Source organism: Triturus cristatus, chromosome 9 (assembly GCF_964204655.1).
Source record: "Triturus cristatus chromosome 9, aTriCri1.1, whole genome shotgun sequence".
Taxonomy (NCBI): domain Eukaryota; kingdom Metazoa; phylum Chordata; class Amphibia; order Caudata; family Salamandridae; genus Triturus; species Triturus cristatus.
Window position 1 is genome coordinate 1,030,131,368 of NC_140592.1, and position 25,453 is coordinate 1,030,156,820.

General features: G+C 45.4%; 1 protein-coding gene across 4 annotated transcripts in view; it reads left to right on the forward strand.

Annotated features, from left to right (window-relative positions):
* ABCD4 (ATP binding cassette subfamily D member 4) overlaps positions 1-25,453 on the forward strand; it is a 179,901-nt gene that overhangs the window by 144,474 nt on the left and 9,974 nt on the right. For 3 of the 4 annotated variants that reach the window (XM_085626767.1, XM_085626769.1, XM_085626770.1), the window contains 4 exons: positions 575-624; positions 1,499-1,551; positions 8,671-8,747; positions 14,477-14,592. In XM_085626767.1, the coding sequence (XP_085482893.1) occupies positions 575-624; positions 1,499-1,551; positions 8,671-8,747; positions 14,477-14,592 (296 nt within the window). The remainder of the gene's footprint in view (positions 1-574; positions 625-1,498; positions 1,552-8,670; positions 8,748-14,476; positions 14,593-25,453) is intronic. The other variant, XM_085626768.1, reaches the window with a different exon arrangement.

The window sequence follows — 25,453 nt, forward strand, 5'->3', positions numbered from 1 at the left end:
CCTTTTCTCACTTGTGCCACCTTCACGTTCTTGTCTATTGGATGCGTCTTCCTCTCAATCATTCCTCTGGCTGTCACCCCTCTTCTTCATCAGGCACATCTTCCCATTGTGGCAGATGCCTTTCCTTTCACATCTGGTGGCTACAACATAGTTGCCTCAGACTGCAGCCTTCACTTCTCAAGTATACACCCCGTCCATTGTCCATTTGTTTTCCTCTCTGCCAAATGTACCCGTTGCCCATTCCCCCAATGAGTCTACTTTTTGTCCGATGTTTCTTTAGTGATCTATCTTCGACTGTAACTTCCTTCTTTATCGTGCACATACTCTGTCTCTATCACTCTCTCATTTGTCTCCCTCTGCCTCTTTTTATCTAACCACTGCCTGTCTCACACATTTCCCGTTCCTCTTACTCTTTCTGTTAGTCGCCCCATTATTTCTCTCACTGTACCTCTGTCTCTCTCTTGCTATTGCCTTATCTATTTCTTCCTTACTTATTTGCTTACATGTTGGTTGCTCACTTCAAATGGTCTTTTGTTCCTTTAATGGACATGATTCAGTTCTTTTTGTGTTTTAGGGTCAGCAGATGACGAGAGGATCCTGAGGTTCCTGGATATGACTGGGCTGGTGGGTTTGTAAGCTTTTTTTACGCAAATATCTTAATATATTCTCTTTGATAACACTTGAAAATGAAAAATGGGACATGGGACATGGAGGGCATGAGTATTAAACATAGTTCCAGGAGTGCCAGGCTGTCAAGGTATCGATTTGAGATAAATGTATGCTCAATGAGTCTACATGGAAAAATACAACATCTGGTCATCCTGAAATTCTAAAAAGGTTTGCCATCCACCTGGACCCATCATAGACATCCCTGTCTGGGTCTTGCTGTATTGCTTAATGGGTAGTTATTCATAACTTTGAAATGCTCTGTCTACTCTTTCAGAGCATGGTGTTTAGGGCATGCTGTACCTCTGTAGTGGCTTCCGTCGTGCTTTCCTGGACCTACCTCATTTGATGCATCCTTCTATTTTCTTAGCTGGTGGTTTACTACCAGATATTCAGTTGTTTATACCATCCAGGACATGTACTATCTCTTATACCCCAGTATGGTTATACTATATGGGGATGTTAATCCGCTAAAGGAACTGAGCATCGTATCATCCTAGAGACGCATCATCTGTACCCCAGCTGATACTGGGAGGCCCTCTTTAAGTACATTAAATATCACTATGCTTCCCTCTTTTTAGCTTGCTTTTAGTACAGCCCTTTCTAATGTTATGACAGATGTACCGTCTTCCATACCCTGGAAATACGCCAGCAGAGTTTTATGGTTGCTCTCATTCATAGATTGAGCAGGTCCGTCCTTCTGGTATCAGTGCATGGTGTGTGGGACACAGGAGTGCATGTGTATTGTTTTAACTTTTTTGTTGTTGCTCCATATCGTATTGAAGTTAATAATCAACTTTACTGATTCATATTTCATCTGTTTTTTATTCAGTCAAATTTACTGACCAGAACTGGAGGTCTGGACCACAAGGTGGACTGGGACTGGTAAGTGAGTTTCCTTTGCCCTTCCAGTTTAAGCATGATGCAGAGCAGTCTAGATTGAGAGAGAGTGCTTCTGGTCATACAACAGATCACCCAGCAGTTTGGTGTCAGTGAATGCGAAAATCTGGTTGGAAATATGTCTCTGTGTTTGCAGTGCAGAGCCTGTGGGTCCACATTCCTATTTATAGAGTAGAGTCGGTGTTCTGAGAGACGGCGGCTGTTGGGATAAAGAGACCTTACTTATAAATTGTGAGCTTGAAATGTGGTTGAGGTTTAAAGAATGCATGGAAGTATTAGGCTGTGTAGATGACAGTAAGTAGTGCACCTGCTTCTCTGATTTTGCTACAAATAATTCATGGCAAAAGACACACAATTGATGGACGGAATGCAGAACAAATCAAAACATTCACCCCCAGTCAAGAGATCTGGGTTAAATCCATCATTCTTTTGCTCACCATGCCACCCCAGTTTAGACCTGGCCTTATGCAAATCAGTCTTGACCCTGTGCCTCTTGGGAACAGTCCAGCCCGAACTGCCAAGCCAGGTCCTCCCTGGACCGGAAACAAGCATCCTAGGACCGGTTTCGGGGTTTCACCCCTCTTCAGCCAGGATAGCTTGATTCCAGTGGCACACTGGAATCAAGTCAAGAGAACTGGGGTGGCACAGTGAGCTGAAGAATGATGATGGATTCAACCCAGATCTGTGACTGGGGGCTGTGTGTTTGAAAAGTTTCAGCACGCCGTCCATCATCTCCTTGTGTTTGCTTTGTTCGCCCTAAGTTGGCAGGGCATGCCCAGACGTGGGTCCCTTGCTCACTTTGCCACTGAATTCAAGCTAGGCTGGCTGAAGAGGGCTGTTAGCCCGAAACCGGTCCCATGATGCTTGTTTCCGGTCCAGGGAAGACATGGCTTGGAAGTTCGGGCTGGACTGTTTCCATGAGGCACAGGGTCAAGACTGATTTGTATACAGCTGTGTCTGAACTGGGGTGGTGGCAAAGTGAGCTAAACAATGATGGATTCCACCCAGATCTGTGACTGGGGATCAGGGTTTGAAAAGTTTCAGCACTCCGTCCATCATCTTCTTGTGTTTACAAATAATTCATGAACAAGAAATTTTGATCCTAGACATGCTGGAGATAAAAGGGTGGAATTTCTGAACTAAGTCAAGCATTCGCTGAGGTCTGAACCAGACACACCCTGGAAGAAATTGTGATAACACTAGGAGCCAACATTGCATCCCACCCGTTTTGATCACCAAGGGGATCAAGCCAACCCTCCCATCGAGCCCTAATGTAATCCAGTGTTCACGGGGCATTGATTATTAATGTATAATATATTTTGGAGAGGACTCCCTTGCCCAATGCACCCATAATAAGCTTATCTTCCAGCAGGCTAAACTCCGGGAGAGGGTAGGCCTGGGATACATGTGTGGAGTGCGTGTCATAGTTCTAAGTGTATGTAAAATTGTGTGGAGATAAGCGAATAGGTATCCTGGAGTTCCTGGAAGGACTATTTTTGAGACCCTGACCACAATGTTGCATAGCTGTGTTATGCCACTGAGGTCCTATTTCCCAAATCCCTTCAGCGCTGCTACCTCATGTAACCAGGTGCCTTGCCAAAGGAGCGTTTGTTGCGTAATGTGGCGTCCCAGTGAGTGCAGCCCTCTACGTGAGGAAAGCAACCCTGGTCACTGCAGGAGCGGCGCAAGTGGATCGGAGAGCCATAATCTGAGGGAACCCCAGGAGTGACCATTCCAGCTGGTAGGCAGGATCCGACCATCTCCTGTTGAACCAATCATGGACCACCAAAAATTGGGTGGCAAGAAAGTAAAGATATAGGTTGGTCATCCCCAAGCCTCCATCGTATGGGGCACGTTGGCAGGAAGCAATGGCCAGACAAGGCCTAGACAGGTGCCAGAGGAAGGAGGTTGTGACTCTATCCAGAGCATAGAATTAAGCCCGCTCTACAGATATCGGATTCTGAAAGACATAGAGGAATCTCAGAAAAATCATCTCTCATATTGGGCTAATCAGCTCATGACATTCAACGGAAGGGACTTCCATTTGTTGAGTTCCTCTTTGGGCCTCTGTGTCAGGAGCCCAAGGTTGAGGAACCAAGTGAGGTCTGGGTGAGGTGCAACCCAGATGCCTAAATAGCGGAAGCTGAGATGACGTATAGGGGTGTTAACCTGCCAATCGGAGCAGTCCCAGGTGAAAGCCAAAGGCACTAATACCGACTTAGGGGCTCATTATGATGGCGGGTGGACATCAGTCCGCCGGCATCATATCGGTGCTGGGACCGCCCGCCAGACGTGCGGCGGTCCCACCAGCCCAATTAGGATGCCCCCGCCAGTATGGCGGGCGCATCCTGGCCTTTTAACATTGCGCACGGTGCTGCTGGCTGCAGCTCCGTTCGCAATGTAAAAATTCCACGATGTGCATTTCCATGCACAACGTGGCAGGCACCACGCTGTGTCTGCCACCTTGTGCATGGAAATGTAGGGGGGTAAGTGCACCCCTCCAACCCGCCCTCACAGAGGGGGCCCGCAACGGGCCCCCAAAGCCAGTCTCCCTGTCTTTTGGCAGTGGTATATCTGCCTCAAAAAGACAAGCGGAAGGGCTCATCTTAATCACTACAGCGGTGCCACAATGATGCCCTGGTTACGGGTTCTGCAAGGTAGGAGGAAAAGGACTGCCTTGCGGAACTATGGCAGACGGACTTTCCGTCCACCGCGGAACCAATGTACTTCCCTCCGCATCCTAATTTGGCGGTGGGTTAATCTCATTCTGATGGTGGGAGGATCGCCACCGCCGGGCCGGCAGTGGCGGTCCTTCCACCATCATAATGAGCCCCTTAGACGGGTTCACCTGGAGGCCTGAAGCTGCTCCAAAACACTGGAGAAAGCAAAGGCAGCAGGTTCCGCACACTGCAGGGTCTGCAAGGTAAAGGATGATGTCCTCTGCATACAGCACTATACTATCTTCATGCCCCTCACTCCATCTGCGTACCTGGGTATCTCTACAGAGAAACCACGCCAGAGGTTCAATCGTCAGCGTGAAGTGGAGAGGAGAGAGGGGGCAGCCCTGCCAAGTCCCCCGTCCAATAGAGAATAGATCGGAGAGTACACCATTCACAGCGACTCGCTCAGTGGAGTTAGTGTAAAACGCTTGGATGAATCCACGGAAACTGGGCCAGATTCCAGCTCGGTGTAGTCCGTGTCCCAGGTCCATGGTATCAAATGCATTCACCGAATCAATGAGAAGCTGGGCCATATTGGGTAGGAGATGGCGAGGGGCCAAGGCCATGTGGAGGTACCAGAGGCAGTTCCTTGTACTGCAGGTCGGCATAAAGCCGCACTGGTCTGCGTGTATGAGCATATGGAGGACCCTCCTGATATGGGTGGTCAGAAGCGTGGCGTATATTTTAACCTCACAGCTGATAAGGGAGATATGACGATAGTCATCGCAGGAGGCCTAGGGGGCTGCTTTTTCGGGATTACTACAATGGTAGCAGCATCTCTCTTTGGTGGAAAGTCGCCCTTCTGTCATACCTCGTTGTAGAGGGCACAAAGTTGGGGATTCAGTGTTTCCTGAAACATTGCGAAGTATTTTGCGGGGAATCGATCCGGACCGGGGGTCTTTACAGAGGCCACCACAGAAATGGCCGCCCCAACATTCTTTAACTTTAATGGCTCGTCCCACATCCGAATCACAGATCAGGACAGTCGAGCAAGATTCTCTTCATTAAGGAAGTGGAGGCAGAACCAAGGTCCGCTTAAGGGAAAGCTACATAAAGGTGGCTGTAATAGTGGGTGAATGTTTGTGGTACCTCAGGAAGAGTGTGGTGAACGGTACAAATTTCGGCCATGATTCCGGGCACAACTCTTCACCTGCAGACGGGAGGCTAATCAATATAACAGCTTCCCATTCGTGTCCCCCACACATAGATCCTAGCTGTCGTGGCTCACCACAAGTGTTTCGCAGCCTCCAGGGACTAGAGATGGATCTCCTCACTTAAGAGGTTCTATTGCCGGGGCACCTCGCCATGCAGGCCAGTCGCGAGGCTTTCCTCCAATCGGAGGGTGCCGGCCTCTGAATTGAATGATGTGAAGGGAGCAAGCTCGTTTCTTCACTCTAATTTGCCGCCTGGCATTTCCTCTAAGGGTCACCTTACTGGCGGCCCAGAGGGTGCCAACTGAGCTGACAGAGCCCTTGTTACTCTGGAAAAAGGCTTGCACTTCATCTCGAAGGGCCTGGGTATAAAATTAATCTTGGAGATACCACGCATTAAGATGCTACAAGTGGCGTGGGCTATTCCTTGTGGGAGGAGAGGAGCATGGTTTGAGATACCATGGAGAAGGATCTGGGTATTTGATACCACTGGGCAGTCTGGGGCTGGCATGAAGATAAGATCAATGAGGAAGTGTGCTGCTGAAGTATGTGTGAATTGCAATTGTTGGGGGTTCAACACCCCCCAGACATCACAAAGACCAAGAGCGGTGGCCCAGTTGGAGGGGCAAGCCCTGGCTTCGCAGGATGCAGACGGTGGCCAGTGGCGTCTACGTCCGGTGCAGGAACTGCATCGAAGTCGCCATCTATCGGTGTCTGCTCCTGTGGTAGATCCAAGAGGATTGTAGATATGTAATGGAGGAAGGCATCCAGAGCCGCTGGGGGTGCACAAACAAACACAAGGTTAAGGGTTTGACCCTCAACGTGAGAGCAATGACAATGTATCGACCCTGAGGGTCTCTGATTTCACGGATGACAGTCATAGGGAAGGAGCGACATAATAAAATTGCCACCCTCCAGGAACCCTGAACAAAGCCAGAGTGGAAGACACTGTCATAGTCTTTACGCACCACAGTTTGGGCTCACTTGACACCCCTTACCATTTTAACTGATGCACAAATGCCCAATTAAAGCACTTGCACTAAAGGTTGTGTTCTTGATTATGATCACTTCACATATGCAAGTAAATGATTTACCAGCACTCATTTTAGAATTTTTTTTTTTTAAAGATTTACAGATATTTGCTTGTTTCTGGAACTTACCAAATCTTGTTTCTTTATTTCATGATGCTGAAGCCATAGATATATGACACTATATGCCCTCAGCTGTCAGCTCGCTATAAGCATTTTGTACTACAAGACTGCTAGTGTGTTTTTTGATTAAGACAAGGCAGAAGTTCATGAACACAAATCAACTCCTTGTAGCATGTAGACAACCACAGAAAGGGAAAGCCACCACAAAGACCATCATTGCAGGTACAGGATCAGCTGCATTTACACATATGCTACTGATACAGATCAGGGTACCTAAATTATGCCCACTACCACAGATAGAGTAATTTCACAGTTGCACGCACATACGTTCATCATACGCTAGGGCCCATTTCACTAACATACGCTCCAATACCCTACCAGCAGCAAACCTGTGGGAAGAAAACTCCTAAAGCACCCTGCATCTATATCTAGGCGATAGGACCAGTTTAGTGGTTGCCTAACATAATATAAACAATCTATAAACAATAATCAAAAAGTATTCAATAAACAACAAGAAAAGAAACAACCAATACCATGTTTAAAAGTTATATTGCTTTATCTAAAATTAGTCAGAATAAAATCAGAATAAATCATTTCTCATAGTTACCTATTCTAACTAGTGTCAGAACGGGTCAGGACCAGTCTCTCAAAAGTCTTTTCAGGATAAGGTCCTCAGCATCAGTCCTCAGCAACGCAAGTTCACGCAGCAAGGCGACGAAAGAAAGTGCGGGGAGAGCCCTCCCTAAGCTAACATTTTATAATGCAAAATACAATGAAAACCCACATGAATTTGACAAGTAAAACTGTATCACTGAGCAGAACGAGAAGGAAGGGATGTAACTTTGCAACATCTTGAAATCTCCGCTCAGGAAAAGTCATAATACACAAATCACGGAACAGGAACCAAGAACTAGAAACTATTAAAGTATCCATCTCGCTCATTTCCCTCGGCAAACCGGCTTTAGCACAATGTTCTTTCTGAGGTTCATTGTTCACCAAGGACACATCATTTCTTTTGGAGATCCTCCAAGCTTGCTGATGTCCTCCCGGAAATTTCCATATAAGGACTACCGTCAGTTTTTCTGTTAACTGAACTCCAGCAGGGGTCTCCCTTGTCACATCACAGATTTTGCCTGCACCAGAGCTCAGCCAGGCTTCAAATTATTCTCAGTTATTTTCATGAAGGCCTCCATAGGCCACAATAGACCATCTTTAATTAAAGAGACAAAATAAAGATTACTACATCATAATGATTAAACAGTGTTAACCCCACTAACACCCTTATGTGTATGCATTTATCTAGCTTTGCAACATATAAAGCATTAATTCAGACAGCATTTTGTGCTTAAAATAAATAGCACACAGCAACGTTTAAACATGAAAACTTGCACGTTATTGTAAATACGAAAACAGCACACGCATGCTAACCCTCGTGTAACCTTCTCTTGTGTTAGGACAAACAGGTTGATTAATAGAACGCACTTGCACAAGACAAATATTTAGTTGTTAATTATTAATAAATTAATAAAACGCATAGACATGCCAGAGCTTCAAAAGCCCCAGAATTTTCTAACAGAAAACTCTGCTCCAGCACTACATGTTCGCAAATGAAAACTTTTCATTTGAAATCAGAGATGATTTACCAGAAAGAACGCTGCAGCACTTTGCTTTTCTCTACAATATATCTTCATGTGAAATATGCCCAAGCAGCAAAATGGAGTTTACTGCATATGTTCGCTCACCATTATTCTAGAGTACTAAAATCTGCAATGGGGCACTAATCTAGCTTCACATCAACCTTGTTAATTAAGGATATGAACACTTCTGTGAAGTCTAAAAATAGCATGCACATTTATAATAATGTTTAGGCTGAAAAAAGAAAATGCTACTTACCAGTGAAAGTAATTTTGCAGTTCTCATCCATTACTGACTCTCATGTGACCCAGCCAACCTCCCTTGTCTTCCTGTTTGTGACTCTTTTAATCCTTTAATGCTTATCCCACTGGCTATCATGAGTCTCTCTGACTGGATCACCTCGATGTGAACGTTTCTATGCCTAAACATTATACTCTTGTGTTGCAGGTATGATGTCCTGTCTCCAGGGGAGATGCAGAGACTTTCTTTTGCACGACTGTTTTACCTACAGCCAAAATATGCAGGTCAGTAACTTCCCTACGGCAGCAGAGAACAGAGAGCGCTTAACCCAGAGACCATTTTACAAGGGACTAGGAAGGGAGTAAGAATGAACCATGTACATATTTTCTTGCTTCTAAAGTGCTACATTGTGCCAGAAAGCCACTTCATAGTGTTGACTGGTGGTGATAGGTAGTTTTGCAATTTCTGACTCTTTCAAGGGAAGTTGAAGATCTATCTTCTATGCACACTTGGTAGAAGGCCAATTGTATTTATTGACGAAGGGCAAGCTGTGGTCAGTGATGCCTTGTTTACAACGAGGGTAGGAGTGGGACAAGGTTGTTCTGATGGATTTCCTGGATGGATTGAACATCTTGTTTAAGAATGTTATCTTGAGTTACTTCTTGAAGGTTTTGCAGACTTCTAAAATGTTGGTTCCACAGCTGATCTCCTATTCTCTCATCGATCTTGTTCCGTGGCCTTTTGCTTAAATCTGGCTTGCATAGTCAAGTTTCCTTTGCAGGATCTCAAGTTTGCACCTGATGTGTTTATCTAGGGAATAAGGTCTGCAAAATGTTCAGAGCCATGACCTTTCTGAGGCAGATAATTTTCTTTGTTTGGGTCATCAGAAGCCAATGGGAATCTTTGAGGGCAGGCGTGATGCAAGTAGATTTTTTTCTACTTTGCTTTTCCCGCCTCTGTAGCTTCATATCGGAGTTTGGTGGAAAACTGAGATACCATAGTCAAATTCACCTACACCAAGGCCTTGACCAGACCAACATGACGACGTAATTATCTAATGACGGATACAGCACACTTCTCTGATCCAGGTGCAATTTTTAGTTCACTCCAAGGGAGCAGCTGGCCTTTTAGTTGCATTCTGAATATTTTCTTAAATTGAGCTTACCAAAGGCTTGGGGATGAAGGGGGCATAATCAAGAGCTGTGCTCTACAATGGTCACACATCTTTGCAGGCTTATTGGGGGTGGGTACATCAGCCGGCAAAATCCGGCCTTGGCGCGCTTCTTTTGAATCCAGGGCAGGAAGAGTGGTGTGAAGATTCCCTCAGTAGTTACGTAGATTGTTGGAGGTGGGAGCACCCTAATCTGTGGAACTGGCTAGAGGCGATGTTTTATTCTTAGGCCTTCCACATGAGCATGGCCTAGTGCAGCTTGGCCCTTCAGAGTATGGTGGGGCACCTGATTACCTGTCTATGACACTGCTGCATGTATGTGCTGGTGAGGTGCTGGATTGGGCTCCTGTCAGGAACTCTGGCCTGCCAAATGGTGGCTGTATCTGGAGAACAGAACCCAGCGGGAGAAGAGTGACAGTGTTCCCCACTCGTGAGGGGGGGAGGAGGTCGAGCTGTGCTACTAGTCTTTCCTCTGTAAAGCTCAATGTTTCAAACCTGGAGTTGGATGGTCACCCCTCCCTGCCCGAACTGTTCACAGTCTCTGGGGTCTAATACTTCTGGGTCCCATTGCACACAATCTGGCATAACCTGGTCTATGTAGTCCTGTTGGTCATGTTGTCTGAGGATCTGCTTTATTACTTTATGTGTGCCCAACCAAATGCCACCAAGGCATCCCATGGCTTCCTTTTGCCACCATAGATAGAATGGGTCTGGGGTTCACGTTTGTTCGCTGGGTATAGCTCTTATATTCTTGCTTACTTCAAACCCCGTGTGGCTGTGTTCTTGCTACTGACTACAACCAACTTGACCAGGCGGGGATGCCCTGTGTATTGGCATGCATGCTCGCCAGCAGCACTCTGCTAGGAGTCTCAGCTTTAGGACACGGAGGCTAATATCTATCAATCTACGCAGATGATATGGAGATAATTTGTTTGGCAGCCTTTCAAGCATCAAAATAAATTGAGAAACGTCAATAATAGTTAACCTTGAGCCCTGGCACTGGGAGATGTGATACAAACGTTTCCCCGCAATGGCATAGTGGTCCTGATACACTGCAGTGCTGCTTGGGTCATAAAGTACAGTTATGAGACACCCTATGCCAAAGTCACGGAGCAGGTAAAGAGATGGCTATGACTCATTGTCTCTTGCAAGACTAGGGGCCCTGATGAAAACTGTTGTGCAACCTAAACTCTTAAACCTATTCTTCAAAATTCTGCAGCCTCTAACGTGCCATTTCTTTGCTCAGCCCCCGACCTGAATGATCAAACAGACATGGGCAGGAGAAACTGCCTCACATTCAATGGAAACCCCTTATTCTTGTTTCTAAGCTGTGTGGATTTGCAGCCTCGGAGTTTAAATTATATAATTTATGTGCTCAGGCACAGTTTCCCCATTTTTGGTTCCACCTTTCCTTCTCCCATCTAGTAGTGGATGGGTACAGGGTGCATCCCCAATCCTTGATCTCCGTTATAACCTGTGTGGATTCGCAACAGCTAGATTTGAATTCTAATATTCATGTGCTCAGATACACTTTCCACGTTGTTGGTTCTATCTGCCATTTGTCTTTTACCATGTAATTGTGGAGACCGATCTGGTGCATCCTCACCACTTCCCACAACATTGTGTTACTTGGCAGTAGACCTATGAAGCTCCTTCAATTCGGTGGCCTTCACTGGATGGGCCTGGCAGAGACTGGCAAATAGCGCAGGTATGGCAATCTTTTACTCACAAAACCTACTGCCAGTAGACAACCCCTTGCTTTCACTCATACTGTGCAAATCATTATATCTTAACATTAACCAGTGCTCTTTGACCAAACTTCAAACAGTGCAAAATGCTGCCCCTTGGCTCACTCTTGACATTCCTTATCTGTCGGTCCCTCGTGAGTTAAAAAAAAAACTGCACTGGTACCCAGTGCGGAAGGAAATTCTGTTTAAGGCCCTTTGCATAGCTTATCGATACCTATACAATCTGGGTCCTCAATTGTTTGGATCCAAGTTTCAATAGTGATCACCTAGGAGGACATTGATAGTGCCAAGATTTTGCCGGGTAAACTGGAGAGGCAGATCCTTTGTTTATGCTACAGGCAACTCTGGAACACACTTCCACAGCACATTACAGAATTAGACAACTATTATGCTGTTTAGGAGAAATCTTAAAACTTGTCTTTTTACGCTTCAGTCTGGTTTCAGTCACTCCGGTTTCTGATCTCACTTCTCATGATTTTGTTGTTTTGGGGTTTCAGCGCCTTCACACCTTATGGTGTTTGTCTGCTTTATCAATCGTTTTTCATTTCGTTTCACCTGACTATGGGGTCAAGACTCTGTTAGAATTACAAACATAAGGCAACACCTTCCTTGAGGGCAAGTTTTTGCCGATACAGGGTATTAAGGATGACCAAAATAGTATGTTGATGGATGTGTTTCTAAACGATTGCCAACGGTCCACATGTCAATTCCTTCACCCATCATTCCCTTTGGTGCTTCTCACTCACACATGATTGATAGCGGGTTTTGCCCAGAACCATCTAGTCACTAGACTTTACAGTTCTGGGTTGGAGGAATGCATAGATGGCACATTAAAGGCCATAGGCAAAATGGGCATAAAGTCCTCATTCTCTGGTGAACAGTGGGCCTACAGTTGTGCTGAAACCAGATGTCCCTCTTAATGATAAGCATAGATAGTTGCAGTTCCAGTTCTTGGATACATTCTACTGCACTCTCAATGGGTTAGCAAAAAAGGGCTTAACAGAAGATTTATCATGTCTGCACTGCTGTGCTCCAGGTTTTTCACTTGGTCTGGATCTACCTGGTAACATTCTGGACAGCAATCTTCACTTCACTGTCAACTATGATAGTGGTATCGCAGTGGCTTAACGAAAGTTGAAGGGGCCCCCCTGCAAGATACACAGAGGGGCCCGCTCTGGATTTAATCTGGAGCTATCAGGCCTGAGTACTGTGCGGAGGGGGCCCCCTGTAGCTCGGGGCCCTCCCGCACTGCGGGGGCCTGTGTTACACCCCTGTGGGATCGATGCCTCCTCATTGGTTTGTACAGACCCGTTTGAGATATCCCAGTTGCCCTGCACAAGTAAATGGTACTTGCATTGCTGCTAGCAGAAAGGTATGTAGCAATATTCTGGGGTAGAGCTCCAGGCACCCCATTTTATGACTGGCTGAAAGACCTGCTGTACTGTAGTGATGTGTTGGATATCTACTGGTCTTGATCCACAGCACCAATAGGTGCGGTAGCATTGCTGTTTCTCTTCCCTTAGCACGTCTGATAGTATGTATAGTGTTGCCTGCTCGCTTGCTTGATGAGTGCTTAGGTGCTTTTCTTTGTTTCTTGCCTTGTGCCATGTTTGGCTCATCACTAAATGGAAATGGGTTACGTCTTACCATTGGCATATCTGACCCATCCACTTTGTTACTGTGGCTACACACTATTATGTACCAGTTAGTGTACAAATCACCGCTGATATTGCTTTGCGTCTTACATTGTTGCAATAGAAACAACAATACATTTGTTTAAAAAAAAAAAAATCAGGATGGCCAATGTTTGACAGCATCATTTTTCCTCAGGGGCCGTCTCTGTTTTGAGGTGCAGGGTTGTCTGAATGTTAGGATAGTGAGTGTGGTATAAATGAAAATTATTCTTTTATGTTCTTTCAGTGTTTTTAAAACTTTTCTTTTAGCATGCTTTGCTTTTTCTTTAAAGTAGTTACTATCAGTGTGCTGCCATGGTCATGTCAGGGTTTAACAGTGGTACCAATCACCAATTTTGCATGAGCTTTGAACAGAATCAAGGTTAGGAAATATAGAGTTTCTGCATGGAGCTGGAGAGTAAATGATATACCATTGTTTAGCTATGCCTTCTAACTCCTTACTGATCACGCAAACTGGATGTTTGGACCAAATGGAAAGTAAAGCCTTCTAAACGTCGCAGACCATTATTAAACAGGAGAAACCCTGGTCTGAAGCCAGCTGTTCATCTTCTAAATCTCAATATTTGCCAAGCAGTGGGTTAATTCTCCCTATTGATGGTGTATAAAGAGGAAGTTGATGGGGCCTCATTAGCGAGGGGGGACTCTGAACGTATGCTGGGTAGCTGGAACAGCCTAGGTCTTTTTTTTCTGTTAAAAATATAACTGCCCAATCCCTTATAGATACATATGGCAAAGGAGGTTGTTAAGGGAATCTAGGGAGTAGATGGGCTAGTGGTACCAGTGGTATGGGTCAATTAAACGAGTAACAGATTGGGGAGCAATTTTCCTTTGGCATACCAATTGCTGTTTCATAGTTCTTATGGAACATTTCATACTTTTTTGTTTTGGAAGAAGGGACCAGAGATAGCTTGAGGGCAATACAGGAGGATTGGTTTTATGGGTACATGAAGAAGAAAAAAAGAACAAAAATCACATTCAGGGAAAAAGAGGATGATAGCAGATGTTGCATAGGATAGGGAAGAGACCAATGATTGCTAATTACAGAAGGTATATTTTGGAGTATTGGTCTGTCATAGATTCTCAAACTTTGGAAACTTCTGGCACCTTGCGGTTTTATTATGAATAATCTTTGAAAACGTTTGGAGAAAGATGTTACAGATTCTGCTCTGCTGTCAGTAACAAGTTATTATAGCTTTCTGTGGAGCAGAAAGTTGGGTAGCAATTTTCAGTTACATCTGTGTCAGGCTGGACCATTCTTGTTGGGTGAGATAGAGTAGTGGTGGTGGGCTCCAGCCTATTCTCAACCATGAGGTGATCAAACTTTATGAGGTTGTAGAAGGAGGTAGGTGATGATTAATTTTGTTTACAAAGTATAGTGACACATTTTATTTTGTTGGTAGTGCTGGATGAGGCAACCAGCGCCCTGACTGAGGAAGTGGAGAATGAGCTTCACAGAGCTTGCAAACAGCTGGGGATGACCCTGATCAGCGTAGGACACCGCACAAGCTTGGAAAAGGTGAGGGTGTGCCTCCTTGATGATGCCAATCAATCAGTTTCTTCCTCCTCCTATCCTCACTATTTCGCCTATCCTGTCTTTTCCTGTCCTGGTGGTGACCGCAGAACTACCGAGCACCGGATTTCTGCACTGCACAAACCCCCTTGAGGTCACATAACACACAAACTCCAAAAGTTTCTCTCCAGGGTTCCATTTTTTATCCTGACGTCTTTTACATCTGCCAAGCAAGTGAATCTGTTTTTTAGGGGAATTCTGCATTTTTGTTCTGAGGAGAAGGAGGAGGCTCCCTTCTTTACATTCACTGAACGTGAATTTTGTACGAAGATGGCAAAGTGGACTTTAAAAGTCCTTGAGCGCATGAGACAGGGAGAAGATCTGAGGGTAGAAGAGGAGTAGTGGAAGAAGGAAAAGCTTTAAAAGCACTCCAGCCTTTCAACCTGTACAGAGAGGTAAACCACTTCACAGAGGTAGAGCTAGAGAGAGAGGAGATCAGGAAAAGATGGAAGGAGACACCAGTATTGCCTCTCTTGCCAGCATTCATGTTTGCCGCCAAAGGCCATGATGTCACTGTCGAAGGCTTTGGCTCCAGCACGCTCAATGACACCACCACTGGTCTTTGAACTCCAGACTTGCGGTGACACCCTCACTGTCTCCTTTGATACAGATGGTTCATTCGATGTCAACCCAATAGTCTCCGACGCTGGAATCGCTTTCGCACCAGTTGTGGACATTGCGATACTCTGCATAGTACATCTCCTCAAGCCCCAAAAGGAGGTTGAGTCCTACACCTCAAGAACCAGCAGTACAAACTTTGGGATCTCTGCGCTTTCGTATACGTGCAGAAAAGTCAATCCAGAGCTCTTTAACACTTTAGTACCTGCCTCCACCTTCAAAGATGGCCTCAAGTCCTACCATTATGTCACATAAGGAAAATTTCTGTAACCCCTACAGAACCTCCAGTTGGTGGAACACCACCTGTGCGCTACCATCTTTTCTGACAGAATGGGTCTTCCGGTACACCTCCAAAAGGTAGAGACAACAAATCCTCTTTAGTGCCTTTTTCCTGGTCTCACTCCGATGGCGACAACATCAGGTCTTCCTATAATCCAGCATTTCCTGCAGCTTTTCTCTCCCATGGATGACATCTCCATCTTCCAGGTTTTGTCGAGGTGCTTCTCAATTGAACTTCCCTGTGGAAACACCACATGCAACCGGTTCCATAATCATGGAAACCCTACAACTGAGGGCATCACTGTGACATCATCTTCCGCTTGTTCCAGGACTTTTAGCACTGGCTGAGGAGAAAACCCTTACCCCTTCTCCTATGAAGGCTGTCATGCAACGTTTTCCCAGCAGGAACCAGACTTTCTGAAATCTGATCCAAAATTGGACTCTGTTATAATCACATTGATCTGGCGTGGGCATGCCTCTGCCCAGGACAGATCAAAAAGAGAATAGATACAAGAGGGAGGGAAATGTGTAGCACAGGACCTTTGGCCTTAAAAATGCAGTGCAACAGCTCTCCTTGGCTTTGATGAAAGTGACATCTGGAAAGGGATAAAATAGTTTGTGAATGACCACCATGACATCGATATCAGGAGTTTGAAGAGTTGGGCAGAGAAAGCTCCTTGGTATCCAACCAAGTCATTAGTGCTTCTATAAACTCAGCTGAATCTTGAGGTAACGTTATAAAGGACATCCTGGCTGGGCCTGATCACTCTGTAAACAAACACTCGACTCACAATCTTGAATCTTCTTTTCTCGGACGTCTCCTTATTTGGTCAACAAACGGAGGAGGAAATGTTGAAAATTAAGAACTAGGAGGAGACCCTTAAGGCAGCAGGTCTTGAAAAAAATAACGTTTTGAAGCCTCAGTTCAAGTCCAGAGAACCCACTGAGAATTGTAATCCCCTCGCTGGCCATATCGGCAGCAGCTACATCAGCAGCCACCTCAGAAGTATGCGTACACGAGAAAGTCTCCCAAAGCATCCTTGAAACACTTCTGGAAGACCTTCATCCAACAGCCTCCAGTGCAGGGAACAGTTATCTCCACATCAGGAAGAGTGGAGAAAAAAATAACCAACATGGGGGTGCTGAATATTCTTTCAAAAGCAACATTGAAGTACCTTATTGCCATGTTTGGGAAAGAAGCGCGTAATGGAATCAGTTCCAGCCTCTCACAGGAGAAAAGGAATATATTCACTGTATTGACTCATTCAGAGAAGAGACCAGAGATAAGCATTCAGGCTGGGTCTATGTTTCACTTGCAAGTGGAACAAGGGAGAGAAATTGCGGTTGCTCACTCTGCCAGAGTTTCCCACTCCTAAAACAAGGAGATTAGATGTGCATAACAGACTTCCAAAATTCATATTTTCATTTCCCTTGATCAATCACCTTGAAAATATCTAAGGTTCGTAGTGGCCACTTCTCATTTCCAGTATTCGGCTTGATATCTGCCCCATGCATATTTTGAAAGTGCAGTGTCCGTGGCCCATCTCAGTCATTGAAGAGCATTCATCTATCTCTAGATGACTGGCTAATCAACACCTAGTTGAAAGTGAAACAAGACTTCCAAAAATCAATATCCTGCTCCTCAGTCTAGCCGTACAGATCAATCTTTGAAAAACAGTAACAACACTTGCACAAATTCTATCTTATCTAGGGATAACTATAAACAAAGTACAAGGAAAAATGTTTACTTTGAAGGACAGATGGTGATCAGTCTGGGACAAATGTCACCTACAGTTAGAAAGACAAATCCACCAGCCTGTCACATCCACTCACTACTCTGTTCCATGCCCCCCTACATTTCCATTTTTATGAATGCAAGACTGCATATGCACCCTCTGCAGCAGTGTTTGAAGGATGGTCGCAGAAGTACAACAAGCTCCACCGAACAATATCGGCGAGTAAGTCTCTCACAGTGTGGCAGAAAGAGGAACTTGCTTCATGTTATCATTTGCGCAGAGAATTCCCTTAGAAGCCCATGTTCTGGTGTGAACCTGGGCTTCTATGGGAATTCTCATGGGCATATTATCAAGCCCATTATCGCCGCTTTAGCAGCAGTTTTCTGCCGCTAAAGCGGCGATAATTTTAACGCAGTCCTTGATAATATGCCCCTTGATTTTTTTATAGCAAGAGCTCTGATCTCAGACAATTGTCAGAGATGCATCTTTTTTAGAATGAGGAGCTCACCTAATGCCTTTGTCAGTACAGGGTTGATGGTTAGAGGAAAAGAGTTCCTGTGGCAGCAATTACCTGAAATTGAGAGCTGTCCATTTGGCTCTCAAGGCTTTCCTTCAGTATCAGACGACGAGCCAAATCCTCATTCAAACAGTCAGCTTGATAACCATGCACTACCTGAACAAGCAGAGATGCATGAAATCAAGACCTCTATCAATAGAACCTCAGACGATCTGGCTATGTGTTGACCAGGGATCTCATATTTAAGGGAGTGCACATACCAAGCACCCTGGCTCCATCGGTTGATTTTCTAATTCACTTTTATAAAGAAAATCATGAGTGGGTGTTGGACTGTAAAGTTCTATAGCATATCTTTCCAAGGTTGGATTTTCCAACCTTAGACCTCTTTGCAGCATTTCAAAACAAAACATGGCAGGACTTCATGTTCATGATTCCGGAGCAAGGCTCGTTGGGCAGTGCCCTATTCATGGGCTGGTAAAGAACATTACTCAATGCCTTGTTCTCCCATTCCACTGATACCAAGGATGATTCTGAAACTCCGTAAGTCTCAGTTGACAAAGATGCTCACGTTCCAGACTGGCTGAGACAGTGGTGGTACCCAAACCTATTGCAGATGTCCATCTGGCCACACAAGGGATTACCACTCAGACGGACTCTCTTGACCAGATTACAGGGGCAAATTCTTCATCACAAATTGATGTCACTGAATTTGGCATCATAGCACCTGACATCAAACAATATAGTTGTTTAAATCTTCCACAAGCATTTATGGACAGCCTCAAGAAAGCCAAGCAGCCATCCACGTATTCTTTCAAGTGTGAAAGCTTATGTAAATGGTGCCTTTTATGTGCTTTCTTATTCAGGTTATAATCATTGCCTTTCATGTATGTCCTGCAAGATGATTGATAGGTAAATTAATATAACCCAATCACCGTTCAAGAAGATGTCATCATTACATTCCTCTTGTATTTAGCACAATCTAAATTAAAGTTTTTATCTAGCAAGATCCACCTTGTTGAAATTACAGTATACACAATGCCCAAACCTGATCAGTTTCTTCAAAATTCCTGTTGTCTAGGACTTTCTAGAAGATCTGAAGAAAGTGTTTCCACAGGTGGGAACTGCGGGCCAGATGTACAACCCTACCAATTTGCCACTTGCAAATTGTAATGTACAACAGTGTCGCAGACACTGTTTGCAGTTCCTAATGGGGTCGCAAATTGCATGCCTCATTAATATTCATGACGCAGGTGCAATTTGACCCCATTAGAAATGGCTAGCACTCCCAGGGATGGTGGCCTGCTGGGCTCAGCAGACCACCATGTCAGTGACTGCTTTTTTAAATAAGGCAGTTTTCTTTTTTTTAAATGCATCCCGTTTTTCTTACAGGAAAACGGGATGCATTTAAAAAAGAAAAATGAAACATCTGTTTTATTTTTAAGGGCAGGCAGTAGTCCCTGGGACCAATGCCTGCCCTTAAAAAATATATTTTTGCATCTATTCACAAAGGGGAAAGGGTCCCATAGGGACCCCTTCCCTTGTGCGAGTGGCTTACCACCTACTTAAAGTAGTTCGTAAACTGCAAGTGTTTTGCGGCCGCAAAACAATGGTACATTCCATTGTGACTTGCTATTAGGAAAGGATGCCCCTTCCTCATAGGTAGAGTTGCAAATGCTATTTTGCGAGTCACCGACTCACAAAATAGCATGTTCGAGGCATACGAGCTGCAGATCACACACTTAGGATAGTAGATAGCCATCTGGTGTTGGGCTCGGATGCTTGGAGGTTGTTGTCGTCTTCGGAAGAAGTCTTTGGTCACGAGATAGGTGACTCCTCCCTTGGACTACAATGCGCATGGGCATCCACTCCATCCTCAAATTGTTTTTTTCCGCCATTGGGTTCGGATGTAACTTTCCACTCCGGTAGAAAACTTCAAAAACAAGCTTTCGAAGCGAAAACACTTTTACAAAACTACATCGAGGCACCTTCACTCGACATTGAATTAATCGGACCGGTTACGGACGTCGACGCGGGCGATTGGACCTATCCGCGCCGTGAGGCCTACGGCTCATGGAAAAGTCGTCGTTTAAAAAATGCCCCCAGTGTGGAGCAAAATTCCCACACAGTGACCATCATAAGGTCTGCAACCTGTGCCTCTCGCCGGAACAGAACGAGTCCAGCTGTCCAGCCTGCGCCGCATTTCGATCCAAAAAGACCATTCTGGATCGAAGAGCTCGACGCCATATCATGGCACACAGACCAGCCCCGGAACCAGAAAACATCTTCGATGAGGGTCCCGATGTCCCGGAAGAAGATTCCGAGAAACTTCAAATTATCTCAGAAGCAGACGACTCAGACGACCCCATTACTCCGGGGCAACGCGTGAGTAACACTGCCCCTACCCCAACCCCTCCAAAACCAAAGGCATTGGTCAAGACTTCGCCAGCTGGCCTCAGTTGAGAGCGAAAACACCCTTCAGAAGGCCTGCCTTCGGGCTCGGCTCCGATGAAACACAAGCCTTCCAGTGGCTCGGGCCCGAGCAAACCACATATCATTGTGCCACCGGCACCTTCGGCACCGAAGACACAAGACCTCTCGGCACCGAAACCGGCTCCTTCGGCACCGAAAACACCGAGGCCCATAGACAAACCGGCACCAAAAGCTCCCAAGCTCAAAGACTCAACTTCGGCACCGAAACTTTCATCGTCGCCGAAACCTTCATCGGCACCGAAACCACCGGCTAAGGACTATAATACACCTCCTAAAGCCAAAGACTCTACCGATCACCCAAAACCTCGATCGGGACCGAAAAAAATCGGCGCCAAAGTCTGTTCCTGAAGACCAAGAACTTTTCCACCCAGATCCAACACAAAAAAGGATCTATATTAATCCAAAAACTGGACATGTCACTGCTGTACCTTGTAGGAAACGGAAACCGGATACAACACCTGCCCCAGTTCCTATAAAGAAGAAGGACTCGGCAACATCACCAATTCCTCCTTCCTCTCCTGTACCACCTCCTACCCCACCCCCTCTGCCTACACCACCATTACCTCTACCATCTCCATCACATACACCACCCCCACAGGATGATGATGATGACCTAGGGGGAGGGGGTGATCCTGATGATCTTAATGATCCGTTCACAAATCCAGATACCGTACCATCGGACGACTGGGCATACCCTCTACCAGATATGCCTGACCCCACACCATATCCCTCCAAACCATCACCTCCAGATGACCACCTGGGGTTTGGACAACTAGTACACAGAGCAGCGCTTTATCATGGCGTCACCATGCACTCCGATGCACCCGAGGAAGACTTCCTCTTAGACACTTTTGAACAGTCTCAGAAGTAGGTTCAAATTTTACCCATGATTAAAGGGGTCATAAAACACGCCACAGAAGTATTTAAAGACCCCGTACGGGCCAGGGTACTCAACCCAAGAATTGAGAAAAAATATAGACCTGCCCCAGAAGATCCTTGCTACATCAAAGGACAGCCCCCTCTGGATTCTCTGGTCGTTTCCAACGCAAGGAAACACGCCAACTCCCAAACTACGGGAGATACACCGCCCCCCGACAAGGAATCCAAACTATTAGAGGCATCGGGCAAAAGAGTAGCAGCACAAGCCACTAATCATTGGCGTATCGCCAACACCCAAGCCCTATTAGCACGCTACGATAGGGCTCACTATGATCAGTTAGAAGACCTGATACAACACCTACCAGACCAATACAAGGCCCAGGCAAATGACCTTATACAAGAGGGAAAACTTATCTCAAATGCCTCAATTAAATGTGCACTTGACGCCGCAGACACTGCCTCTAGGGCAATAAAACACAAATGTACTCCTTAGACGCCATGCATGGCTACGCATTTCAGGCTTTAAGCCAGAAGTACAAACTACTATACTTAGCCAACCACTTAATCAAGAACAACTGTTTGGACCAGCAGTAGACACTGCACTTGAAAAAATGAAAAAAGACACAGAGACTGCTAAATCCATGGAAGCATTACAGTCTCCACAACCACGTGGCTCCTTTCGACGCTCCTTCTACAGAAGAGCCTCCAAAAACATTGGAGCAGACACCTCCTCCACATTCAAACTCTCTACACAAACATCCCCCAGTAGAGGATATTTTAGAAGAGGATATAGAGGAAACAACACCAAGGGACGAGGTCGAGGCAGTACCAACACTCGTACCTCTCCCGCCACAAAACAGTGCCTTTCCTCCACTCCCCCAGACCATTCCACTCCAGTCGGGGGAAGACTCAAACAGTTCCTACCTGTCTGGAACTCCATCACAACAGTCAAGTGGGTAAGACGAATTATCCAGTATGGTTACTGCCTAGAACTCACCACTACCCCCCCACACATTCTACCCAAGCAACGCTATATGTCACCAGACCATCTTACGCTCCTCAAACAAGAAGTGCTCTCATTGCTTCAAAAACACGCAATAGAACCAGTTCCCTTACAACATCAGGGTACAGGGGTATACTCACTGTACTTCCTAATCCCCAAAAAGGACGAGACGCTCAGACCAATACTGGACCTCAGACTCCTAAATCAGTACATAAACTCAGATCATTTCCATATGATCACTCTTCAACAAGTACTCCCACTACTACAACAAGGCGATTTCCTTGCCACATTAGACCTCAAGGACGCCTATTTTCACATCCCCATGCATCCTGCTCACAGGAAGTATGTAAGATTTGTGGTGGAAGGACAACACTATCAGTTTACAGTCCTTCCGTTCGGGGTAACAACTGCGCCCAGAGTATTCACCCACAGGCACATGCATCAAAGCTTTTTGCGATCGCAAACGGAGCGATTCGCAAAAATCGGCCGTTTACGATCGCAAAAATAGCTTTTGCGATGCATGAAACAACTTGCCACTCGCAATTTAGGAAATCGCAAATTTTTGTGATTTTTTAAATTGCGATTGCATTTAAGGAATCGCAAATTGCGATTCCTTAACTGCAATGCAAGATGCCTTTAAAAATAGCGATTTCGCTATTTGGGCCCGCTATTTACCGTGGAATCATACCACATGGTAAATAGCGAAAAGTGTGTGCGCAACATTTGTGCACAGATCGATTTCAGGGGTGCAACGGGGTGTCGTCTTGACACCCTTGCACCCTTGAAATTGCATTCTCAATTTGCGATTCTCAAATTGAGAATGTCTTCCCATTGATTCCTATGGGCCTCTTGGCCCATAGGAATGAATGGGGAGGTATTCCTTAATTGCGACTCGCAATTTGTGAGTCGCAATTAAGGAATCTTTAGAAATCGCTATTTTTCAAGCAATTTCTACATGCATAGGCTTTTGCGATTCCTTAATTGCGATTCCTTAAAAATCGCAATTAAGGAATCGCAACATCCAATATTGATGCATGTGCCAGTATATGCCTAGCAGTAGTAGCAGCGCATCTCAGGAGACAACAAATTCATGTCTTCCCATATCTAGATGATTGGCTCACAAAAGCCAATTCATTCAACAAATGCATCCTACACACTCCCCAAACTATTCAAACCTTACACAACTTGGGATTCACAATAAACTATCCCAAATCTCATCTCCAACCCTCCCACATACATCAATATCTGGGACCACCATAAATACCTCCAAAGCACTAGCATATCCCAGCCCAGCCAGGATAGCCAAATACAAGCTCGGATCGCAAAATTTCAAACCCAACACTCTCTTCCAGCAAGAGTGTTCATGCAACTCATAGGCATGATGGCGTCCTGCATCTTCATTGTGCCTTATGCAAGACTTCAAATGCGTCCCTTGCAAGAATGTCTAGCACGTCAGTGCAATCAGGCTCACGGACAACTGGCAGATCTGGTGTTGGTGGACAGCCGCTCACATCGCTCTCTAAAATGGTGGAACACTATAAACCTGTCCAAAGGGCGGCCGTTCTTAGAGCCTCTTCCACAAATAGTGCTGACAACCGACGCATCTCTCACAGGATGGGGAGCCCATCTCCTAACACACACCACTCAGGGCACATGGACCACTCAACAGAAAGGGCTCCATATCAATTACCTGGAGCTACTAGCAGTATTCCTAGCACTAAAATCATTCCAATTACATCTCCAGAACAAAACTGTCCTCATCCGGACGGACAACATGACAGCCGTGTATTACATACAAAAACAAGGAGGCACACATTCTCTCCAGCTGTCCCAGCTCGCACAGAACATTTGGAGATGGGCCATTCCCCAGAACATATTCCTGCTAGCAGAACACCTTCCAGGAGTTCACAATCAGATTGCCGACCTGTTGAGTGGACAAACTTAGCAGATCCACGAATGGGAATTACACCCACAAGTCCTACTCCCATTTTTCCAAAAATGGGGCCAACCAGACATAGACCTGTTCGCCACACACGAAAACGCAAAATGCCCAACCTTCGCCGCCAGGTTTCCCCACCCACAGTCGAAGGGCAATGCAATATGGATGAACTGCTCAGGCAGATTTGCGTACGCTTTTCCGCCTCTCCCACTCATTCCATTTGTGGTATGCAAACTCAAGCAACAGTCTCTCAAACTGATACTAATAGCTCCCACATGGGCGCGTCAACCCTGGTTCACAACACTGCTGGAACTCTCTCTAGTTCCACACCAAAAACTGTGCCTCTCCCCGTCCTTATTAACCCAGAACCATGGAGAAATCAGACACCCAGATCCACATCAACTGAACCTAGCGATCTGGCTCCTGAAATCCTAGAGTTTGGTTACCTCAACCTACCACCAGACTGCATGAATATTATAAAAGAGGCCAGACGGCCTACTACTAGAGCCTGCTACGCTGCAAAATGGAAAAGATTTGCCATTTACTGCACTAACAATGATATACGCCCACTGGATGCATCCATCCAGAACATCATTTGCTACTTACTACACTTGCAAAGATGTAATTTAGCGTATTCATCCATACGTCTCCACCTAGCAGCATTAGTAGCCTACTTACAAAATCGTAAAATTTGTCATTTAGAGTACCAGCGATCAAAGCCTTCATAGAAGGTCTTAAAAGGATTATTCCTCCCAGATTACCACCCTCTCCAGTGTGGTACCTAAATATTGTTCTCACAAGGCACATGGGTCCCCCATTTGAACCTCTGCATAAATGCGAACTACAGTTCCTTACATGGAAAGTAGCGTTCCTTATTGCTATCACATCCCTTAGAAGGGTAAGTGAGATCCTGGCTTTAACCATACAAGAACCATTCCTACAGCTACACCGTAACAAAGTGGTTCTTAGAACAAATCCTAAATTCCTACCAAAAGTCATTTCTCCGTTCCATCTTAACCAATCAGTCGAGCTACCAGTGTTCTTCCCAAATCCAGACTCTGTAGCTGAAAGAGCTCTTCATACCTTAGATGTTAAAAGAGCCCTGCTTTATTACATTGATAGAACCAAATCTTTTCGCAAAACCAAACAATTGTTTGTTACTTTCTCTCCACCACATAAAGGCAACCCCATTTCCAAATCCGGAATAGCCAGGTGGATAGTTAAATGTATCCAAATATGCTACCACAAGGCTAAACGCACTCTTAACAGTTCCCCCTAGAGCGCATTCCACACGCAAAATAGGGGCTTCCATGGCATTCTTAGGAAACATTCCCTTAAAAGATATT